The sequence below is a fragment of the Eptatretus burgeri genome, chromosome 3 (assembly GCF_056783735.1).
Source record: "Eptatretus burgeri isolate ZD-2024b chromosome 3, Ebu_testis_v1, whole genome shotgun sequence".
Lineage (NCBI taxonomy): Eukaryota > Metazoa > Chordata > Myxini > Myxiniformes > Myxinidae > Eptatretus > Eptatretus burgeri.
Genome location: NC_140963.1, coordinates 83,853,917 through 83,873,916, shown reverse-complemented (window position 1 = coordinate 83,873,916; position 20,000 = coordinate 83,853,917). Strand labels below are relative to the sequence as shown.

The window sequence follows — 20,000 nt, the reverse complement described above, 5'->3', positions numbered from 1 at the left end:
CACCGGGTGGGGGTGGGGGGTGGGGGCTTGGATCTTAGCAGAAGGTTTTTCAAGGAAATGTAGATGCTTCAAACGAAGTGAAGGAATTTGTTTCCCCATGCTGGCTCTTACTGTGTCCACACGAGGAGGTCATCATTTTCTGTGTCCTTCGAATGCCATGTGAGATGCACCAGAAACTTTATGGGGCGTTTTTGGGCCTATTAGCATCATTGGCTAAGATCCATCATTGGAACTTTTTTCCCCTGCAAACCAAAGAAAAAATACAACTTTGTTTTCTTTTAGAGTGGTTATAAAAACACTTGATCTATTTACGAGGCCTTCAAATTCGTCTTGTTTTTACATGCTACAAAAATGATCGGTGACTCAGTGCTTTGTGATCATTAGACTGGCCAGTGTTACGATGGCTGCAATTGTCTGCAACCGGCTTATAAATATGAGAATAACAACTGACGTTGACTCCAACATCCTCTGAGAGGCTGAAAAATAAAAATGAAAACATGAACCAATGCCGTTCGTTTTGTCACGGCTCTGTCTGCGCCCACCTCGCACCGTATTGCTTTGTCTCGTTTCCACGCCGCTTGTAATTGGGGCGACGGCAAGTGAGCGCGGAAGCTGGTAATGGAAGCACGGCCCTGGCAAAATGATCCCTGGGCCCAGGCTGCTTTGCTGGCACTGGCTGCGGGAGGCCCTGTCGCAAAGCGAGAGATTTACTTTGCAAAGTTTTGCAGTGCAGGCTAATGGGGAGGTTTGCCTAACGACCCGGAGCCCAACAGAATCAGGCATAAACCCCCCTTGGACGTACGGCAAGGAAATTAATATAATTTTCCTCTCAGGGCCTTGTTCCTCCCATGGCCCATTTTTTGTGCACTTTAAATTTATTTACAGTCATTTCCCTTCACTATTCCACAGAATGCAGGTCGTGACGGATCTGAGTAAAATGACCCCCCTCTGCTCTCTCTCCAAACTTCTCTCTCTCTCTTCCCCTCTATTTCCTGCTCCCCCTCTTCCATCCCCCTCTCTTTCTCCCCTTTCCCTCCCCTGCCCCTGTCTCTCCTCACCCTTCCTTTCTTCCCTTCCTGCCTCTCCCTCTCCTCGCCTCTCTCACCCCTCCTCCCTCACTCCTCCTCCCTCACTCCTCCTCCCTCACTCCTCCCTCACCCCCTTCTCTCTCTCCCCCTCTCTCCCCCATTCCTACCCTCGTTTCCTCCCCTTCCCACCTTATACCCCCCTTCCCCCTTCTCTTTCTCCCCTTTACCCCTCGATCTCTTCCCCCTCTATTTCCTGTTCCCCTTCTTCCATCCTCCTCTTCCATACCCCTCTCTTTCTCCCCTTTCCTTCCCCTCCCCCTTTCTCTCCTCACCCTATATTTCTTCTCTCCCTGCCTCTCCCTTTCCTCACCCTCTACTACCCTCTCTCACCCCTCCTCCCTCACCCCTCTCTCCTCCCCCTCTCTCCCTCTCTCCCTCTCCTCCCCTCTCCTCCCTCTCTCCTCTCCTCTCCTCCCTCTCTCCTCCCCCTCTCTCACCCCTCCTCCCACACCCCTCCTCCCTCACCCCTCCTCTCACACCCCCTCTCTCTCCTCCCCTCTCTCTCTCTCCTCCACTCCCCTCTTTCCTCCATCTGACTCCTCCCCTCTCTCCCCCATTCCTTCTCTGTCTCTGTCTTTTCTCTTTCTCTTTCTCTTTCTCTTTCTCTTTCTCTTTCTCTTTCTCTTTCTCTTTCTCTTTCTCTCTCTCTCTCTCTCTCTCTCTCTCTCTCTCTCTCTCTCTCTCTCTCTCTCTCTCTCTCTCTCTCTCTCTCTCTCTCTCTCTCTCTCTCTCTCTCTCTCTCTCTCTCTCTCTCTCTCTCTCTCTCTCTCTCTCTCTCTCTCTCTCTCTCTCTCTCTCTCTCTCTCTCTCTCTCTCTCTCTCTCTCTCTCTCTCTCTCTCTCTCTCTCTCTCTCTCTCTCTCTCTCTCTCTCTCTCTCTCTCTCTCTCTCTCTCTCTCTCTCTCTCTCTCTCTCTCTCTCTCTCTCTCTCTCTCTCTCTCTCTCTCTCTCTCTCTCTCTCTCTCTCTCTCTCTCTCTCTCTCTCTCTCTCCATCTCTCTCTCTCTCCCTCTGTCTCTGTCTCTGTCTCTGTCTCTGTCTCTGTCTCTCTCTGTCTCTCTCTGTCTCTCTCTGTCTCTCTCTGTCTCTGTCTGTGTCTCTGTCTGTCTCTGTCTGTCTCTCTCTGTCTCTGTCTGTCTCTGTCTGTCTCTGTCTGTCTCTGTCTGTCTCTGTCTGTCTCTGTCTGTCTCTGTCTGTCTCTCTCTGTCTCTGTCTCTGTCTCTGTCTCTCTCTGTCTCTGTCTCTGTCTCTCTGTCTCTGTCTCTGTCTGTCTCTGTCTCTGTCTCTGTCTGTCTCTCTCTCTCTCTCTTTGTCTCTGTCTCTGTCTCTGTCTCTGTCTCTGTCTCTGTCTCTGTCTCTGTCTCTCTCTCTGTCTCTGTCTCTCTCTCTCTCTCTCTCTCTCTCTCTCTCTCTCTCTCTCTCTCTCTCTCTCTCTCTCTCTCTCTCTCTCTTTCTCTTTCTCTCTCCCCTAACCCCATAAGTCGACAAAATCTCATCCCACAGTTACTGATGGGGAAAATGGAGTTTGAATGCTGAATGTTAACGCAGTCCATTCTCCTCAGACTTCATCAAAAAGGATAGCACCTCAGAGCAAACCACCACCTTCAGTACTACTAATACACATGGCTCTGAAGTGAGCATGTTACCATGATGAGCTGTTTTGATGTATCAGGAAGTCTGAGTTTGTACTCGTCGTGGTGGGTGGAATCGATTCCGAAGTAGCTAACTCTATTCTAGCCACAGAATCGAGTAGTGAACCGGAATCGATGTCAATTCCAAGTTCTTCCTACTTCTTCAAAAAAAGTGCTTTCCGGAGCAATTTTTTTTCATACCTCTTGATTGGCATATGAACTCATATCGATCAATCTTAGCATGTTCTGTAAAATCTTGAAATGGTCCAAGTACGCCGCCGATTCCCCAAGATTAAAATCTCCCAATTAATCAGATGCCGATAAACATGATCGTGAAGGACATGTAGCCTGTTTCTGTTGTTGAAGACTCTGGCTTCAAAAACTTTGTGGGAGTTTGAGACTGAAAATATGACCTCCAAAGTCATCACACAATCTATGTGAAATATGCTTTCTGAAATGTATCGAAAACCAGGTGAAAGCTTACTCGGATGATTCATGCTGCTACTTACGTTGCCCTCACGACAGACATCTGGACATTTTGTCAAACGCAGGTGTATATCACTGTCACGACGCACTTCTTTGACAGCGATTAGATTTCACGTGCAACATGCCAACAGCATGCAAATTCGAATCATCCCACATCCTCCAAAACCAAACAAAAGAAATGGAAAAAAGTACTCTGAATTTCCGGAATTACCCATCACTGGTTAGTAGCGTTCTCGACTAAGTGGTCTAGATTTGATTTTGCCTCCGGAGATGAATCCCAGTTGCATGTTGCAACACGTGCAATTTAGGAATCCAGGATTGGCTGTGAATGGTCACATGACTTTCTCACCCAATCAGAAAAGCACAATGGCAGGACCAAGCAGCTTTGACATAAATTATTGAGAAGATAGCTGGGGCTGCATTCAATAACGAGAACAACACTTGGTAGAGTGCATACCTCTGCCAGGCTGAACAGTTTACGTTTTGTATCCCACTGATAGGCCGGATCTGCATCTGGACCTGAACCAAAATCTAATCGGCTTGTTCTTCTCACCTACCTAACTCATCCACAGAGTTTCATCTTAACGCGTTCATAACTTTTTGAGATATCGTTCTATTATATATATATATATCTATATATATATATATATATATATATATATATATATATATATATATATATATATATATATATATATATATATATATATATATATATATATATATAGTTTTTGACCCAATCACTTAAAAATTAAGCTTGGTGTTGGCTTAACAGTTAAGGTGATTGGCTTGATATCTTAGGTTCTTGAGTTTGAGCCCTTGTTTTTCCATTGAAATACCACCAGGTGGGTTGACTCAGCCTCTCATCCTTCTGAGGTTGGCAAAATGAGTACCAGCTCACTCGCAACTAGTTCACTGCGTCAGCGGACCAGCCATGCTTCCAGAAAATTATGCAGCCAGCAGCCACAGGCTGCATATGAAACAACTTTAAAAAAATATAAACTTCTGGTATCCAGATCTGGATCAGGATCTTCACCAAAATTGAATCAATTCTTCCTTGTCATACACCAAACATGTCCACAAAGTTTCTTCTGAATCCCTCCACAACTGTTTGAGATATCCTGCTCACAGACAGATATATAGACAGACACAGACAGAGGTGAAAACATAACCTCCACCCACCTTCGGTGGCAGAGGTAACAATGATCATCTACACCCCCCCGATCCCAGAATCTCTCGTCGTTTTATATTTACAATCCATAGCCCCAACCACAGTATCTCTATCCGTTTGATATTTATAAGTTAAAATGAAAGTCTTAACATAAACAGCTTGGAAAATATCTAATTGATCACCTTTTTGTGAATCGCCTCACCATCAACCGTCATTTCCGCCACATAGTTGTGCACTTCCTGTACAAGAGAGCGGTCTTCCATTCTGTCATATACTTACAGTTAATCCACCCATGGTTTCAAATGTTTTCCAAAAACAAAATGTACAGGGCTAAATTGGTCTGTCTACATCCACGCCCCCATTTGTTTTGTAACATCGTCATACAGCCAATACTTCTGGTTCGATAACCTGACAACAGCTTTGGAGTGTTTGTGGAGGTTACTATGTTTCCCTGCTGAAGCTCGTGTTGTCCTGCATGGGCCATTTGTCACGTTTGTGTTTGACGGCAAGTCTTCCTCAACAGAAGAATTAGTGCAACTCCCATTCATCAATACTTTCCTCAGAAGATACTTCACCAGACTTGTTCGTATTGGGTCGGAGCCATGATTTCCGAAGCTTGGTTATTGGTTGGTATCTAGACTGAGGACAGGGATGGATTGCAGTCCTGTTAATAGTTCTGGTTAGTCCAAACTCATCTGCAAGGCTCCACGACATAAACATCATTGCTCTTCTGTTTTTTGACAACTTTTAATACTTTTTTGTTCCAGGCATCTTGAATTATATTTCCACTCCATGCACTGCAGTTTCATAAGTCGACGTGAGCGCCACCTGAAAGGGGACGTTCTTTTGACTTCTTATCGTAGAACTTCTTCCGAACATCAGTTGATGCTTGAAACTTTTCTGCTGCCAGCTTGTGCACTTCTTGTAATGTATCTTGATGAATTGTCACCCAATTATCTGGTCTGATTCCTTCTTAGAAAAGATCCTGTTCACACCAAATGTCGACTGGCAGCTTTGGATCACGTCCAAACAGAAGGTAAAAGCGTGTGAATTCAGTCATCAAATGTGTGGTCACATTGTAAGCATAGACCAGTTCAGTCAGATGGTCATGCCAGTGGCGTTTCTTTGCAGGCAACAGTGTCTTCAAGAGCTCATGAAGTGTCTGATTAAAACGTTCACACTGGTCATTGCTTTGGGGTTGGTATTTGTTCGTTCGAGATTGACACCCTGTAAATAACCACACAAATTTGAAATTAAATCTGACTCGAAGTATAATTCTTGATAACTGGATTCTCATTGGTATCCCATAGTTCTTAAACCATTCACTCACAAGAAGCTTCGTCATGGTCTCTGCATTCTGATTCCTCGTGGGTACTGCTCCTGTGAATTTAGTGATGATGTCAATTAGGACTAGAACATTCTCCATCCCATTACATGAGGGTTCCAACATGGTAAAATCAATAGCTAATATTTCATGTTCCCCATGGGTCCTCGAACAGTTATTTGTGGTATTTTGGCTAGTGTGCACTGGTCACACCATTCAATCCATGGAGCTATATCCTGTTGTAGCCCTGGCAAATATAAGCATGAACGTTCTGTCTGACCAAGTGTTCTGTCGGATTAATTCTTTGGTGCTCGGTATTGTCACGTAGACTCTCCAGTGCCATCTCCTGCAAGTAATGAGGTTGTATAAACGGTTTCACGAGACCTTCCTTTGTATTCTTCACACAGCGGAACATCATACCATTTCTCATTTCCCAACGGTTCCACTGCTGAAGCAGTTTTAAAGTACCATCCGGAAGATCTTCTATTCTGATTCCAAAGTTTGAGTAGAGTTCCTATATCTGTGTTTTTCTGTTGTAGTTCTTCAAGTTGTTGGGTAGTCAACACAGGGAACGGACTCGTCGGTTCGGGTTGCAAATCGGAGGCAACTATGGACACATTGTGGGTTCCTGCTGCAAAGCTGTTCTGAATATCTGCTGGCAGTACGGTCGTTCCGCATTCCATGGCCAGTATTTCCATTGTTGCTGAATCTTCAGTCTCATCATGATTCCCGATCTGCATTGACGTTGTGCTTTTTCAGGCAATAACGGATATCAAATTCAAAAGAAGCCAGAGACAACACCCATCGTTGTTCACAGGCTGGTAACTTGGCTTTGTCCATGATGTATGTCAGGTTGTTGTTGCCCACGAAGACCGTGAACCTAGCATCCAATAAGTAGTGCCGCAGCTTGGCTGTGACAGCCCATTTTAAGTGCTAACAATTCCAACTTTTTCTACTGTGATGCTCCATGTTTTTCTCACTTCCACGGAGACCACAGCTCACATAGGCGATTACTCTGACCTTGCCATCCTGATTTTGGGAGAGGACAGCACCCTAAGCCCTTGTTTGATGCATCAGTTTCCAAAATGAATAGGAGGCATAGCCGAGTATTGGAGCTGATGTAAAACTGGACTTTATCTGTACAAAAGCCTCTTCACATGCAATGGTCCACTTATCCCCAATGTTGCTCTTTCCTCCTTCGTGGTGCATACATTCTGACACAAGATGATGCAAGAGAGTCATGATGGAGGCAAACCCTTTTACATAACACCTGTAGTCGCTACAGAATTCTGAAAAAGGATTATAGATCCTTCAGTCAGTGACCGTGGCCATTGGTTCACAGCTCCAATCTTCTCTTGGTCTGTTTTGGTGCCATCACCGGAAATGATATGGCCCAATTAGCAGACCTCCTTCTTAAAGAAATGCCATTTGCTTCATTCCAACTTCAGGCCAGAATCCTACAGCTTCTGGAATATGATTTCAAGCTTATCCAAATGCTCATCAATAGTTTTGGAGAAGCAGACAATGTCTGCCAGATATTCCAAGGTTGTCTGAAAGAGTTCCTCATGGTGGACATGTTGCATGAGGCATTGGCATGTTACTGGTGCATTGCAGAGCCCGAAGAGCATCCAGTTAAATTCATAGTCCGAAGGGTGTTGTAAATATTGTTTTACGTTTATCTTCCTCCTTCTTCTTAACCTAATGATATGCGAAATGCAAATCCATGGTAGAAAACAAACAAGATCTGACCAGAGCATCCATTGACTCATCAATCCTCGGCAGGGGGTGCGAATCCTTACGAGTCTGTGCATTTAGTATGCCTGTTGTCCACGCAAATTTGCAGGGTACCCGATATCTTTCTCACCAAAACGATAGCACGAGAGTACTCACATTTGCTTGGCCTGATGATACCTTTGTGCAACATGTTCCTTCGATGGTCCTTCTCCTCTTGCAATCGTGTGGGTGGAATGCGCCTGTAAGGCAGTTGAATGGGCTTGTCATCCGTCAGGTGTATCGAGCGTTTGATGACATCTCTCCGACCTAGATCATCTGATCATGCAAAAATGGACTTGTGGCGCTTGAACAACCCCTCATCTTTACTTTTCTCCTCCTGAGATCCTGGGAAGTCTTCCAGACTGGGTCCTGATCATAGTGTATCATCTCCTGGCTCATCCATTAGAAGAGATTCACTATGCTGTCCCACGGTGATTCTATCCACTGACACCGATGAAAACATTACCAGACTCCACCTCCACCATTTCCAGTTTGCCAACTCAAGGTATTGGCTTGTAGCCAGGTGTTGCTTTGAGTGGGGTTTATCACACAAATGTAAAAACTCTTGTTGGTCAAATCTACCAGGGTCTTAACCACGATCAGGTTTCCAGGCAGGGGTGTTGTTAAAGGCTCTACACCTGCACAGGGCCTGCCTGAGCTGCTGACTACCCGCATATCACTACGTGTCTGGGCAGGACTCTTGTTTTCATTATGCCTGCCTTACAGATAAAACTGATGTTGGACTCCTGTTCCATGTTCCTGAGTACAGAATACCCAAGTAAGTACTTTCGTATATTCATGCCTATTTGACCTGGCAATCTTCACTGGCATTGGTTGCTCTGATTATCTCTTGTGATTAAAACGCCCCTCGTTGGAATCAACACGCCATCGACCTCCACGTCATTCTCTATGCATGGTATGTAGGTCCTGTTTGCAACTGTCAGTCTGAGCCATCCTCGAGTTTCAAATAATTGTCCCACATTTTCTTTCAGATAGTTTTCAAATACACTTTCTGTAACCATAGAAACAATTGATCCTGTGTTAATTATCCCGATAACTTTGACTCCCCTAATGGTCACCCCTGTGTTGGACTTTCTCCAAAAACAGTTTATAAAAATCCATACTCTGAGAAACTTTGTGGCTGTCCTGCAGTTGTGCTCCAACCTATGGGGCCCTCTAGTTTAACTGGTTGTGGGCATCAACTTCCTGGCTCCTCTTCTATGATTTACATTCAGTTTTGTAGTGCCCATATTTTCTACAGAAGTGGCACTTGTCTTTTCCTCTTCGATGAAGTTGTTCTTTGAAAGACCACCGTTGATCTTTTGTCTGATGGGCCAATGCTGCTTGCTGTTGAGAGAGTTACAATTAAGTCCTTCTGCTGTATGGAAAGGTTTACAAGAGGAGAAGTTCCCTTCTGGGGATTTTGGATGGCATCCACCACTGGACCGTCCCGTCTTCAGAAGCCGATTAAAACAGACGTTCCTTGCAACCTTCTTTGGTTTGCTCAGTTCCGCACCTATTTCAGCCAAATAATTCATGGAAAATTCACACACACTGAAGAATGTGGATGAGGAGTCTGCTTTCACCTGATTCTTCAGCTCCCACCGCAGTCTGACATCAGCGACACTCTCAACAAACTACTCCCTCAGCATCACATTCCTGTTTGTGACTCTTGGGGGCAAGCAAGGCCATGTGGTCCAAGATACCAATGAGTGCATGGAATAAATCACCCAAAAACTCACCTTCCCATTGCTGTCTTGTAGAAATTTCTCAGTAACTCTGAGGCTGAAAGACGCTCCCAAAAACCCTACGCAATGCCCTGAAAACATCTCCTTCAGCCACACAACCCTGGCACCTTATTTCAATTTTGGCTGGGCCATCCAAATAGAATGCTATATTGTCCATAACCTCGATTCCACTGAGGCCTTCTGCTTGAAAATAATTTCTGCACATCATCAATTCAGTCATCTACGAAGCTCTGCCCATTATACCATTGCAACTTCGAACAACAGCTAAAGTCCTGGCTTTTGGCATTTCAGTAATCATGGACTCCCGTAAGGCTTGGAAGACAGAACAGTCCTGGTCTCTTTCTAAAGTAACTTTTTCCAGTTACCTCTTCATTTCCTGCATCTCCTCTTCATACCTGACATTCTTCCTTCTGCGGCACATCTGAAATATAGGTGTTTACAACAGTGACAAAAACGAAATCCAGAGTTGAGTAATTTCAAATGGCAATACACTGCTGTATTCTCAACACAATTTCTCCGATACCCCTGATCTTCCAATAAAAGTCAGTTATCATCAGTTACATCCAGCTGGAGTCCACCTGGCCGCAATATTGCATCAGGTAAATCCGGTTCAACAATGGCAGTTCCGGTGCTTCTCAGTTGTCCATCCCTCCACTGAGTTAGCAATCATTTTCTCTCCTCGTTATCATGTGTCTATCCCACTTTTGACACCAGTGAAGCCATAGAGACTTGCATAGACAAATAGGCACAACATTCATCATCTAGATGAACTCTTTATTAATGAGGAGTTTTGCCAAAGGCAAGGGAAATCTAATAGGGAATGCAAGGAGATTAATAAATGCAATATAAATTAACATAATATATCATATTTGAACCTGAATTTAGATTATGGGTTTCTGTGCTGATCTGGAATTCATTAGATTCTGATCTGACAAATAGAACATGTCTTCAAGCCTGGCAAACTTCACACTTACCCTGTCAGTATGGAAGCATCAAGTGAACTGAGCTATCTATTTCCTTTGTCAGCGACTGGAAGAGGTTCAGTCTCTCGAATGTCTAAGCCTCAACGTCAGCCATGACCTGTCGTAGGCTGGCCTCCAAAACCAGCCACAGACAAGACTGAGCATCATACATCGTTGCAAGTCATTCCTTGAAAAATATGTACATACTCACAATGGAGTACTGCTCTCCCATAATGCCTAAGGCCTCAGCAACACATATGTCTCTCCCAGAATCTGTGAAATCTAAACCTCTTATTATTGTTGGCATCTCTTTTTTCAGCCCTCAAAACTGCCCCCCCCCACCCTACCCCAGAAACTCCAGACCGCATGTGTTGTTTTGGCAACTTACTCCTGATTAAACTCCCAAAATCAAGGCTTTCCACACATTAACACTGTTTTGTTGCATCTTTCTCCTGCTCTTGAAACTGCTTTCCTGAGAAGGTTCAACATTACTCTTCCCTCTGAGGAGACTGCACCACCATCTCATGTTATCCCACCCCTACCCATGATAATTCTATTCCCCATGAACCCTACCTCACCCAACCCTTTTACTTGCAGGCTGCTCTCTCTCTCTCTCTCTCTCTCTCTCTCTCTCTCTCTCTCTCTCTCTCTCTCTCTCTCTCTCTGTCTCTGTCTCTGTCTCTGTCTCTGTCTCTGTCTCTGTCTCTGTCTCTGTCTCTGTCTCTGTCTCTGTCTCTCTCTATGTCTCTGTCTCTCTCTATGTCTCTCTCTCTCTCTATGTCTCTCTCTCTATGTCTCTCTCTCTCTATGTCTCTCTCTCTCTATGTCTCTCTCTCTATGTCTGTCTCTCCATGTCTCTCTCTCTCTATGTCTCTCTCTATATGTCTCTCTCTATGTCTCTCTCTCTATGTCTCTCTCTCTATGTCTGTCTCTCTCTCTCTATATGTCTCTCTCTCTATGTCTCTCTCTCTATGTCTCTCTCTCTATGTCTCTCTCTCTATGTCTCTCTCTCTATGTCTCTCTCTCTCTCTCTCTCTATGTCTCTCTCTCTCTCTCTATCTCTCTCTCTCTCTATGTCTCTCTCTCTCTCTCTTTGTCTCTCTCTCTCTCTATGTCTCTCTCTCTCTCTCTCTCTCTCTCTCTCTCTCTCCTGTTCATTCCCTTGTGTCCAACTTTGACCCCACTGTAAGGACGCTGTCTTTTTACCCTCTACCACCTCGCTCTTCCCTGAGCTTGAACATAAAGACGGAAATGCTAAACATATCAACCCTGTACGGTTTCAGTTTTGAGCTTTTCAGATCTTAATGGTCTTCATATTCATGTACTCTTCTCATCCTCAGGAAGAAAAAAAATCTCATGCAATTTTATATGCAGTGCATTCACAAAAGTACCAAACGTAATGATGCGAAAGACACAGAGTGCACGATGATGTTCAACAGAGGTTTTGATTTGGGCCTCGAGGCCTTCACTTCTACACATTCACGGTCTGGTGTTGCAAATCTGTGAGCTCTTTGCATATTTCCTTGAGCAGCACCTGAGGAAACCCCTGAGCTCTTAAAGAGCTGTTGACTCAACTTTCCTGTGAAGACAGCATAAAACGCCAGCAATCTGGTGCAGTGTTTTGGTAAGGGGTGCTGCATTATTGATCACTCCACTACTTCGGAAGCACTTGAAGTCGAGCCTCCCCCCCCCCGCCCCCCTTCTGTAGTCACAAAGACCCAAAATCTTAAGAAAAATAATTAACATAACCTTTTATTTTCATCCGCGGCCACGTCAACCTGCCAATGAGCAAGACCAACTGAGCTGAAAGGTTTCCTGCTGTGTCTGTTTGCTTATGGGACAGCGAAAACAACTTCCTAGTGCCTCCCGTTTTGAACACGTTCTAGTAAACGAGGTTCAAAAGCAAATGTCAAATCGGCAGCTCACAACCCCAATGAGAGGATGCGTGTTGCGAGAGTCCACAGCGACACGACAACGTTGGCATTGCGGCCTTATTGCTCTGGTGTGAATCTTTTAAATGAGAGGGGACTGTCATGGTTTTTACATGATAATGTGCTTTGCTTTTCTTTTTGCTTAAATGCATGTGTTTTGTGTCGTCAACAATGTTTTGATAGTTTTTTTATATTTGTACAAAGAGCATTCCTTAATAGAGAAACACTTGTCTGAGATTGAAGCTTAAATTTTTGGGTTTGTACATCTCCCCCTTTTAAGGGTTGTTCCCTGTCAACTTAAGGAGATTCCTCACCCCTCCCCTCCAACCATTCAGTCCTCTAACACCCTTCTCCCCTTACCCCTCCCCTTTTTTTCTCTCCAGAGGTTTACCTAAGAGCCTCTAATGAGCTGCTCTTTGCTTAACAGGTGCTGTGAGTCAGTTATATTTCTGCTTTTCTCACCTATCCCCCTTCCCTTTTTTTCTGTCTCACAAAACCTGCCCTCAGGGGAGCTGGTCGGAGCAATCACACCAAGGATTGTGCGAAGGCGTGGGTCTCGAGGAATGAGTAAGAAGGCAGCAATGCCTCGTCTATCCTCTGCTTTTCCAAGTCTATCATATCTCTCTCTCTCTCTCTCTCTCTCTCTCTCTCACGTCTGTACGTCCTCCTGTCTATATGCCCAATAAGTGGCAGATGAGCCGAGAATCCCTGCCACGATGACAGCCCGTGTCTGTGCCGTGTGATGCACACCTTGGCAGAACATGAAGAAGTCTTTTCTTTTTTTTTGAAACTTGTAAGGCACGCCATGCCGTCAAAATTGTCACTGGGCTTAAAGGGATTTTCGGGCCTTGTCATTTTCCCAAAAAACCTTTTTTCCCCCCTGCGTTGATCGAGTGGTGGTAGCCAGGCCAAACGACCGTTTCAAATGCTCTTTTAAACCCCGTAAGAATCTCTCCTGGGGCGCTTGGACCAGACATTACGAAAGACGGTTTTTCCTTTTAGCCTCGGTGCCAGAAATACTTTTTTTTATCAGCAAAGCAACTTTTCTTTTAAAATGAAAATTGCATGCACATTGAAGAAACGATCTCACTGCCGTTAGACATTTGTGTCCCTAGGATTACCAAAAAAGGTTTTGAAGACATAGATTTTGAGAAGCAGACGTTAAATGTTTTATTCGAATATTTCACGATGCCAAGGGTATTCGCAGACATGAAAAGTTATCGTTTTAATCAATTTAACATCCCAACAATCCCATCCCCAACCACACACACACACACACACACATACACACATACACACACACACACACACACACACACACACACACACACACACACACACACACACACACACACACACACACACACACACACACACATACACACACACATACACACACACACACACACACACACAATGACATGAACCATTCGGTTGGCCAAATGTTTGGCATTCCCATCTCAGCACTTCACCCACTGTGCTGGGATTCCAGGTTCAAATCTCATACAATGTTGATTCGTTCATTGTCTGCTAACGTCCTTGTCTGACAAGTTGAGCTCCTCCACGAGGCTCAGTTGACTCGCAGATAAAACCTTCTTTTGATCTTGTCTTTTGATCTTTTGAGCTTTTCTGCTTCGTTTCGGGGCACGTTGGGTGATATAGACCATTGTCGGGTAACCCATTCCACGATGCATATATGCTGTCAATGCCTTAACCATGTTTTCCAGTGTTTCCCCCATGCCTCTCCCCCAAATGGCTGCACAAAGCAACCACCTTATGCCCTAAGAGTGACCTATTACCTTTTGCTGAAGGATTTTATAAATGAGGAGTCTGTTACGTTAACCCTTGATAGTCTAAATGTTGGTGGCTAAAATGTAGCTGGACTATAAAGGGTTAACAATCTCCTGGCCTTGCCTACTGGACCAAGCTGATAGCTCTGCCATTTTGTGCTGTTTCATTCTGGTTCTGAATTTTCGTTTGCCTCCTACCATTCCTCTCACCACATAACCATGATAATACTATCTCCACCCCATATTTTGTTCTACTCTTCTGCTCATTTGTGGTTTTCTTTCCTCCTCAACGCTATATCTAAATCTCGAATTTATACCTATTTTACACTTTCTTTTGCACATTGTTGGTTTTTTATATTTCTTCTCAGCTCTCACTTTGTGCTCAACTACTCTTTGTGGCCAATTTTTACACTGCAGTCCTCTTTTCCCAATATCTACAGCCCTTAATTGGCCCCAACCCTTATTTTTGTCTCCAGTTTTTCTTCTGTTTTGTCTACAGTACTTATTAGTTTCTTCTGATACTTTTGTCGAATCACTCTGGGTTGCATTGTTTGATTATCTAGTTCCCCTTTTGTGTCCTCCATCTCTGTTAGCTCCAAGGGTAATGAGTTTGAATGGATGAGCCAGAGTAATGGTGAGTAACTCATTCGATCTTATCCATTGTCTGACGCTTCTTCCTTGTTCTGCACCCTCCAGGCAGATATGGTGACACAACTTTGACGGGTACATGTGGTGTGCAGTGTGTACATTAAAATATTTGAATATATGGTAAAGGCTCTGGAAAGAGATAGAACACAGAATGGATCAGGACACAACAGAAAAAAAGAAACAGTCGAAAAAGGGTGGAAACAACAACAGCAGTGTTGATGGAGACTTGGCCAAATAAGGAATGAGGGGTAGGGAAGGATGCATGGGGTGGACAATCGGGATACACAGGAAGGAAAGACGGGAAATTTGAAAGAGGAGGGCTTGGGGGAAGGGGTGTGGGGACGATCTGAGATGGTGGTGATCAGCTGTCTTGAAGACCTGGAGGGAAGAACAATCTACTGGGCTTGAGGAGAATGTGGAAGTTGGTTCCATAGGTGGGAAAAAGGAGGAACAAATGAGTGGAGGTGAGCAGTGATCCTAGATTTTGGTAGTTTTACCAGAATGACGTTGCTGGTGGACCGCGTTCGCCCTGCAGAAATCTGAGGAGGACAATGCACGGAAATGTCAGAGGGTGCAAGACCAGAAAGTATGTGGTAGAAGACAGTGAGACCACTGACTCGTCTGCAATGTGAAATTGAGAGGCCCATACACTCAGCTTCATCGCCTGAGATTCCAACAATCTTGAAGATTTTGGTTTAAACTGAGTCAAGCTAAGCAATGCGTGAGGCAGGGGCACCAGCCCAGAGGGGAGAGTAGCACTCAAAGAAGCTGCAGATGAAGGCCTTGTAGGTGGATAGGAGTTCAGGTGTACCAAGGCAGGACTTTATATGACGGAGAATACCCAGTCGGCGGCTGGCTTTGGAGGCAAACTTTTAGATGTGGTTTGCATGAGAAAGATCAAGGCTGATAGTGTGAAACCCACAAGTTTGAGGGATTGAACATCTTCAAGAGCATTGTTGAGAAAGTAGAAGGAAGGGTTTGCCAGATGGTCCTTTTGGAGAGAGATAGTGAGTGTGTGACATGTTCAGAAAGACATGTTCCAAGTGTTTGACCAGCTTGTGATTCTCGAGGGAAAAGGCTGCTGCCTGCCTATCTAAAGGATCAGGGATGCCATGGCAGAGGGTGGAGTCATCAGCAAAGAGTTAAAGAGGATTTTCCAGAGTCATATAAATAATGGTTGAAGATTAGGAACAGGACTGGGCCCAGAACACTGCCTTGGGGTACTCCAGCCTTGACAGGGAGACAAAAATAAAGGATTCCATTGAGAGCCATATATTGGCTATGAGAGTCGAGGAAATCAGCAATCCAAAAGTGCAGTTGGCCTTGGATGCCATAAAAAGACAATTTGGTGAGCAAGGCAGGGTGCCAAACTGCATCGAAAGCTCAAAATATGTTTGGAGAGATGGCCTAGATGTCATGTCTGACATTTAAGGCCCCATCTATTGTTGAGAGCGTCGAAGAAGCATGTCCAAGGTGGAATGGCCTGGTCTGAGTCCGAATTAATATATTTAATTATATAGTGATATGCAGCCTGTGGCTGCTTCACTGCATCATTTTCTGGGGGTGCAGGTTGTGCCATTGATACAATGCCCACGGTTACCAGTAAGCTGGTACTCATTTTGCTGACCTTGGAAGGATGTCAGGCTGAGTCAACCTGCCTGGTGTTAATTCAACTGGACAAAAGGGGCTTGAACTCAAGACCCTAAGATCTTAAGCCAGCCACCTTCACCATTTATGCAACATCAGGCCTGTTGAATTGATGATCTGACATGAGGCCACTGGAGAAAAGGACGAATTTTATGTCAGCTGTGATGATGGATTCCATGACGATGCTGATGATTGGAATTAAGCTAATACGTCTGTAGTTATGGGGGTCTGTTTTGCACGATTTTTTTTGCTCACCTGGTTGAGCTTATGCGATCGAGTAGTGGCTATCGAGTGCAGCCTGTGGCTGCTGGTTGCATCATTGTTTGGGATGAGGCTTTTTGCCACTGATGCAGTGTCCCCTTACCAGTACACTGGTGCTCATTTCGCCGACCTTGGAAGGATGACAGGCTGAGTCAACCCCCTGGTGTATTAATTCAGTGGCCCAACGGGGCTTGAACTCAGGATCCTAGGATCCCAAGCCGCCGACCTAGCCACGAAACCAACACCAGGCTTACGATCAAGTAGTGTCCAAAGGTGAGTGAGTCAGTCAGTCCATAAACACTTCAGTCATTATCACTTGAAGCAATCAAGCGATTTTGATGAAACTTTGCCACAAGCTTCATATCTGATGCCTCTCTCTCTCTATCGAGTGCAGCCTGTGGCTGCTGGTTGCATCATTGGTTGGAACGCGGCTATGCCACTGATGCAGTGTCCCCCTTACCAGTACACTGGTACTTATTTTGCCGACCACGGAAGGATGACAGGCTGAGTCAACCTCCTGGTGTATTTTAATTCAGTGGCCAACGGGGCTTGAACTCAGGACTCTAGGATCCCAAGCCGCCACCCTTACCACTAAGCCAACACCAGGCTTATCTGATGCCTAATGGAAGTACATTGACCGCATCAAAATCTTTTCTCAGTAATGGGGTCTATAGGGGAGGGGGGGTTGGCCCCCCAAAATAGGTATTTTCTCTCCTCGGTAACTGAGCACACAATTTCGATGAAACTTGACTACAACATTCATCACCCGTGATGGACCAAAGTTTGTTCACGACATTAAAAAAAATTCAGGGTCTAAGGAGGTTTGTAGGGGGTTTGAGTGACTTGCTCCTGATTCAGGTGAGTTTCAGAATAGGCGGGCTTATTTTTATGTAATGTATTGATGTTGGTTGACTTCCAGTCATATGAAAGATTATCAAATGCAAATGACAAGGTGCAAAGAGCAGAGAGAGGATGTTCAAGAGCAGCAGAGCAGGTTTTTATGACATGTGAGCTAATGCAATCTGGTGCAGTTGCAGAATCAAAATGGAGGATCACCAGAAACTTCACCTTTCAGTTGCAAAAGACACAGAGTCCAGAAGCAGTTGGGTGTGACTGGGTTGCGTTGGTACAGAGAGTGAGGGATTGGAGACACATGTTTGGAAAAAACACAGAAATGAGGCATTCAGCCTTCTCATGAGTAGAGTCGGCTGTGGTGCCATTTGAAGTGAGGTTAGGGATTCCGTTGCAGGAGAAGCATACTCCACAGACAGACTTTATAAAGCATCCTCAGCTTTAGAGGATGGAGACCAGTTTGAAAGTTCAATCATGGAGTTGCACTTTACTTCAAACTTATCAAACCAGAGGAGACAATAGCCGAAGAGAGACACTAATGTGTCTGGGATGTCCTGCGGGAGGAATGATTCTGTTAAACAGATGATGCCCAGTTTATCTGCAGTGTCCTGGATTGAGGGATCTGTCAGGTTGGAGCTGAGGACTCACATGTTTGAGGTCCACACAATCAGGGAGAGGGGAGGAGGTGCTGGGTGTGTGCAGGAAGGGAAAGTGGTTTTGAGGATGCAGGATGAAAGGGGAAGCATTTACTGGGTAGGGTGAAGGGAAGCTTTGAGGGGGTGGGTTGAGGGTGAGTTGCATAAAGAGGGGACGTGAAGTGGAGGGATGCTGAAGAAGGGGACACACAGAAGGGGTGGTGTTGAAAGGATGCAAACTTGAAGAAGATGTGGGGAAAGGTACTGACAGAGGGGATTGACAATGTTAAAGGATGTAGAAGGGATTTGATTGTTATGGGCAGACAACCTCTGCAAACTGGACTTCTCAAGATACCCAAACTGGACATCCGGAGACAAAGGTCATGGGATGGGCAGAAATAATTTTTGGTGAAGGTATGGAGAAAGGTGGTGCTGATGTACGGAAGGAGGGTTTATGGACCAAGCACTTCCATGAGAGACTGGTTTGTAAAATTATCCTTGTCAATCAGAAGAGATATAGATTGTGATGAAGAAACGGCAACACAGGGTTGACTAGAGGGGGAGCACTCGGTAGAGTGCAAAACCTCCGCCGCCAATACTGCTTGGTCACTCAAGTGAACCTGATATCCTATTCATTCAATTTGACATCAACAGTACTCAAAAGTTATAGTTTGCAACTTTCCCTTTTACTTTTAACTTTTACATACTCAATTCATTCGTCATAACTAGATTCCTTGAGACAGAAATTGATTTTACGTGGGTATATCCACCTGAAGTTCCAAAATCAGCCGCAATTATAATTTTGGCATGGTTTTTTGTTGGAAATCACTTATAACATGTAGAAATGCAAAAAAAATCAAAATTTTGTTGAATAAAAAGTTGCAAATTTTTTTTTTCTCTAACAATTTTTTTTGGGGGGGGGGTGGAAATCACTTAAAACATGTAGAAATGCAAAAAAAAAAAAATTCAAATCTTTTTTCAAAATGGCCGCCATAGCGGCCATATTGGATTTTGGACCATGTCCAAAATCTAATGGCATGATCCTTGGACCATACCTAACCCCCACCAAGTTTCGTCGAAATCCATCGAGTTTTTTCCGTAATACTGTTCACAAACAAACAAAAAATGACCCGTATCTTGCCAAAAGTTGATCACGTGTGACTTTTTTAAGGTCACACTGAGGTGAACAGAGGTGCTATCCACCAGGAGCGACTCCTTGAGGAATATCTGCCTACGAGAGATTCCGATGAGAATCGTTCTACAGAGTAACCATGAAAATATGCGTTTGCCTCATCACGTCACCAAATGACGTCATAATGTCTCAAGCTTGACATATCTAGAAAGCACTCATCGAGGTGTTCAATTTGAGGTACTACACGATATGGTTCCTAAAACTTGAAAATTTGACCTTGGGGTCAAATATGTTTGACCTCAGGCGCTAACCATGAAGGTCAAGGCCAATCGCCACCAATAATTAATCAGCTGAGCGCCAGACCATGAACTATATTCCCATGAAGTTTGAAGACGATCCGATCAAAATTACTCAAAAAATAAGGGTTTCGTCGACTCCCCTGATTTGCGACAAAGTGACCTTGACCTTTGACCTTGACCTTCAAAATTTTATGCGCTGAAAGGGACATCTATAGGCCTCTGATATGCGAAGGTACAAAAATTTCCAATGATAACTGTGCTCTGCAGAATTTTTTATACGTGATTACAGACAAACAAAAAAAAATCAATTTGAGGTACTACACGATATGGTTCCTAAAACTTTAAAATTTGACCTTGGGGTCAAATATGTTTGACCTCAGGCACTAACCATGAAGGTCAAGGCCAATCGCCACCAAACACTAATCAGCTGAGCGCCAGACCATATACTACATTCCCATAAAGTTTGGAGACGATGAGATTAAAATTACTCAAAAAATAAGGGTTTCGTCGACTCCTCTGATTTGCGACAGTGACCTTGACCTTTGACCTTGACCTTCAAAATTTTGTGCGCTGAAAGGGACCTCTATAGGCCTCTGATATGCGAAGTTACAAACATTTCCAATG

The 20,000-nt window shown here is 44.5% G+C and overlaps 1 protein-coding gene across 1 annotated transcript in view; it reads left to right on the top strand.

Annotated features, from left to right (window-relative positions):
- LOC147030334 (double-stranded RNA-specific editase 1-like) overlaps positions 1 to 20,000 on the top strand; it is a 223,115-nt gene that overhangs the window by 173,830 nt on the left and 29,285 nt on the right. Inside the window, exon 3 of the mRNA XM_085874270.1 lies at positions 12,620 to 12,679. Within this exon, the coding sequence (XP_085730396.1) occupies positions 12,676 to 12,679 (4 nt within the window). The 5' untranslated portion in view covers positions 12,620 to 12,675. The remainder of the gene's footprint in view (positions 1 to 12,619; positions 12,680 to 20,000) is intronic.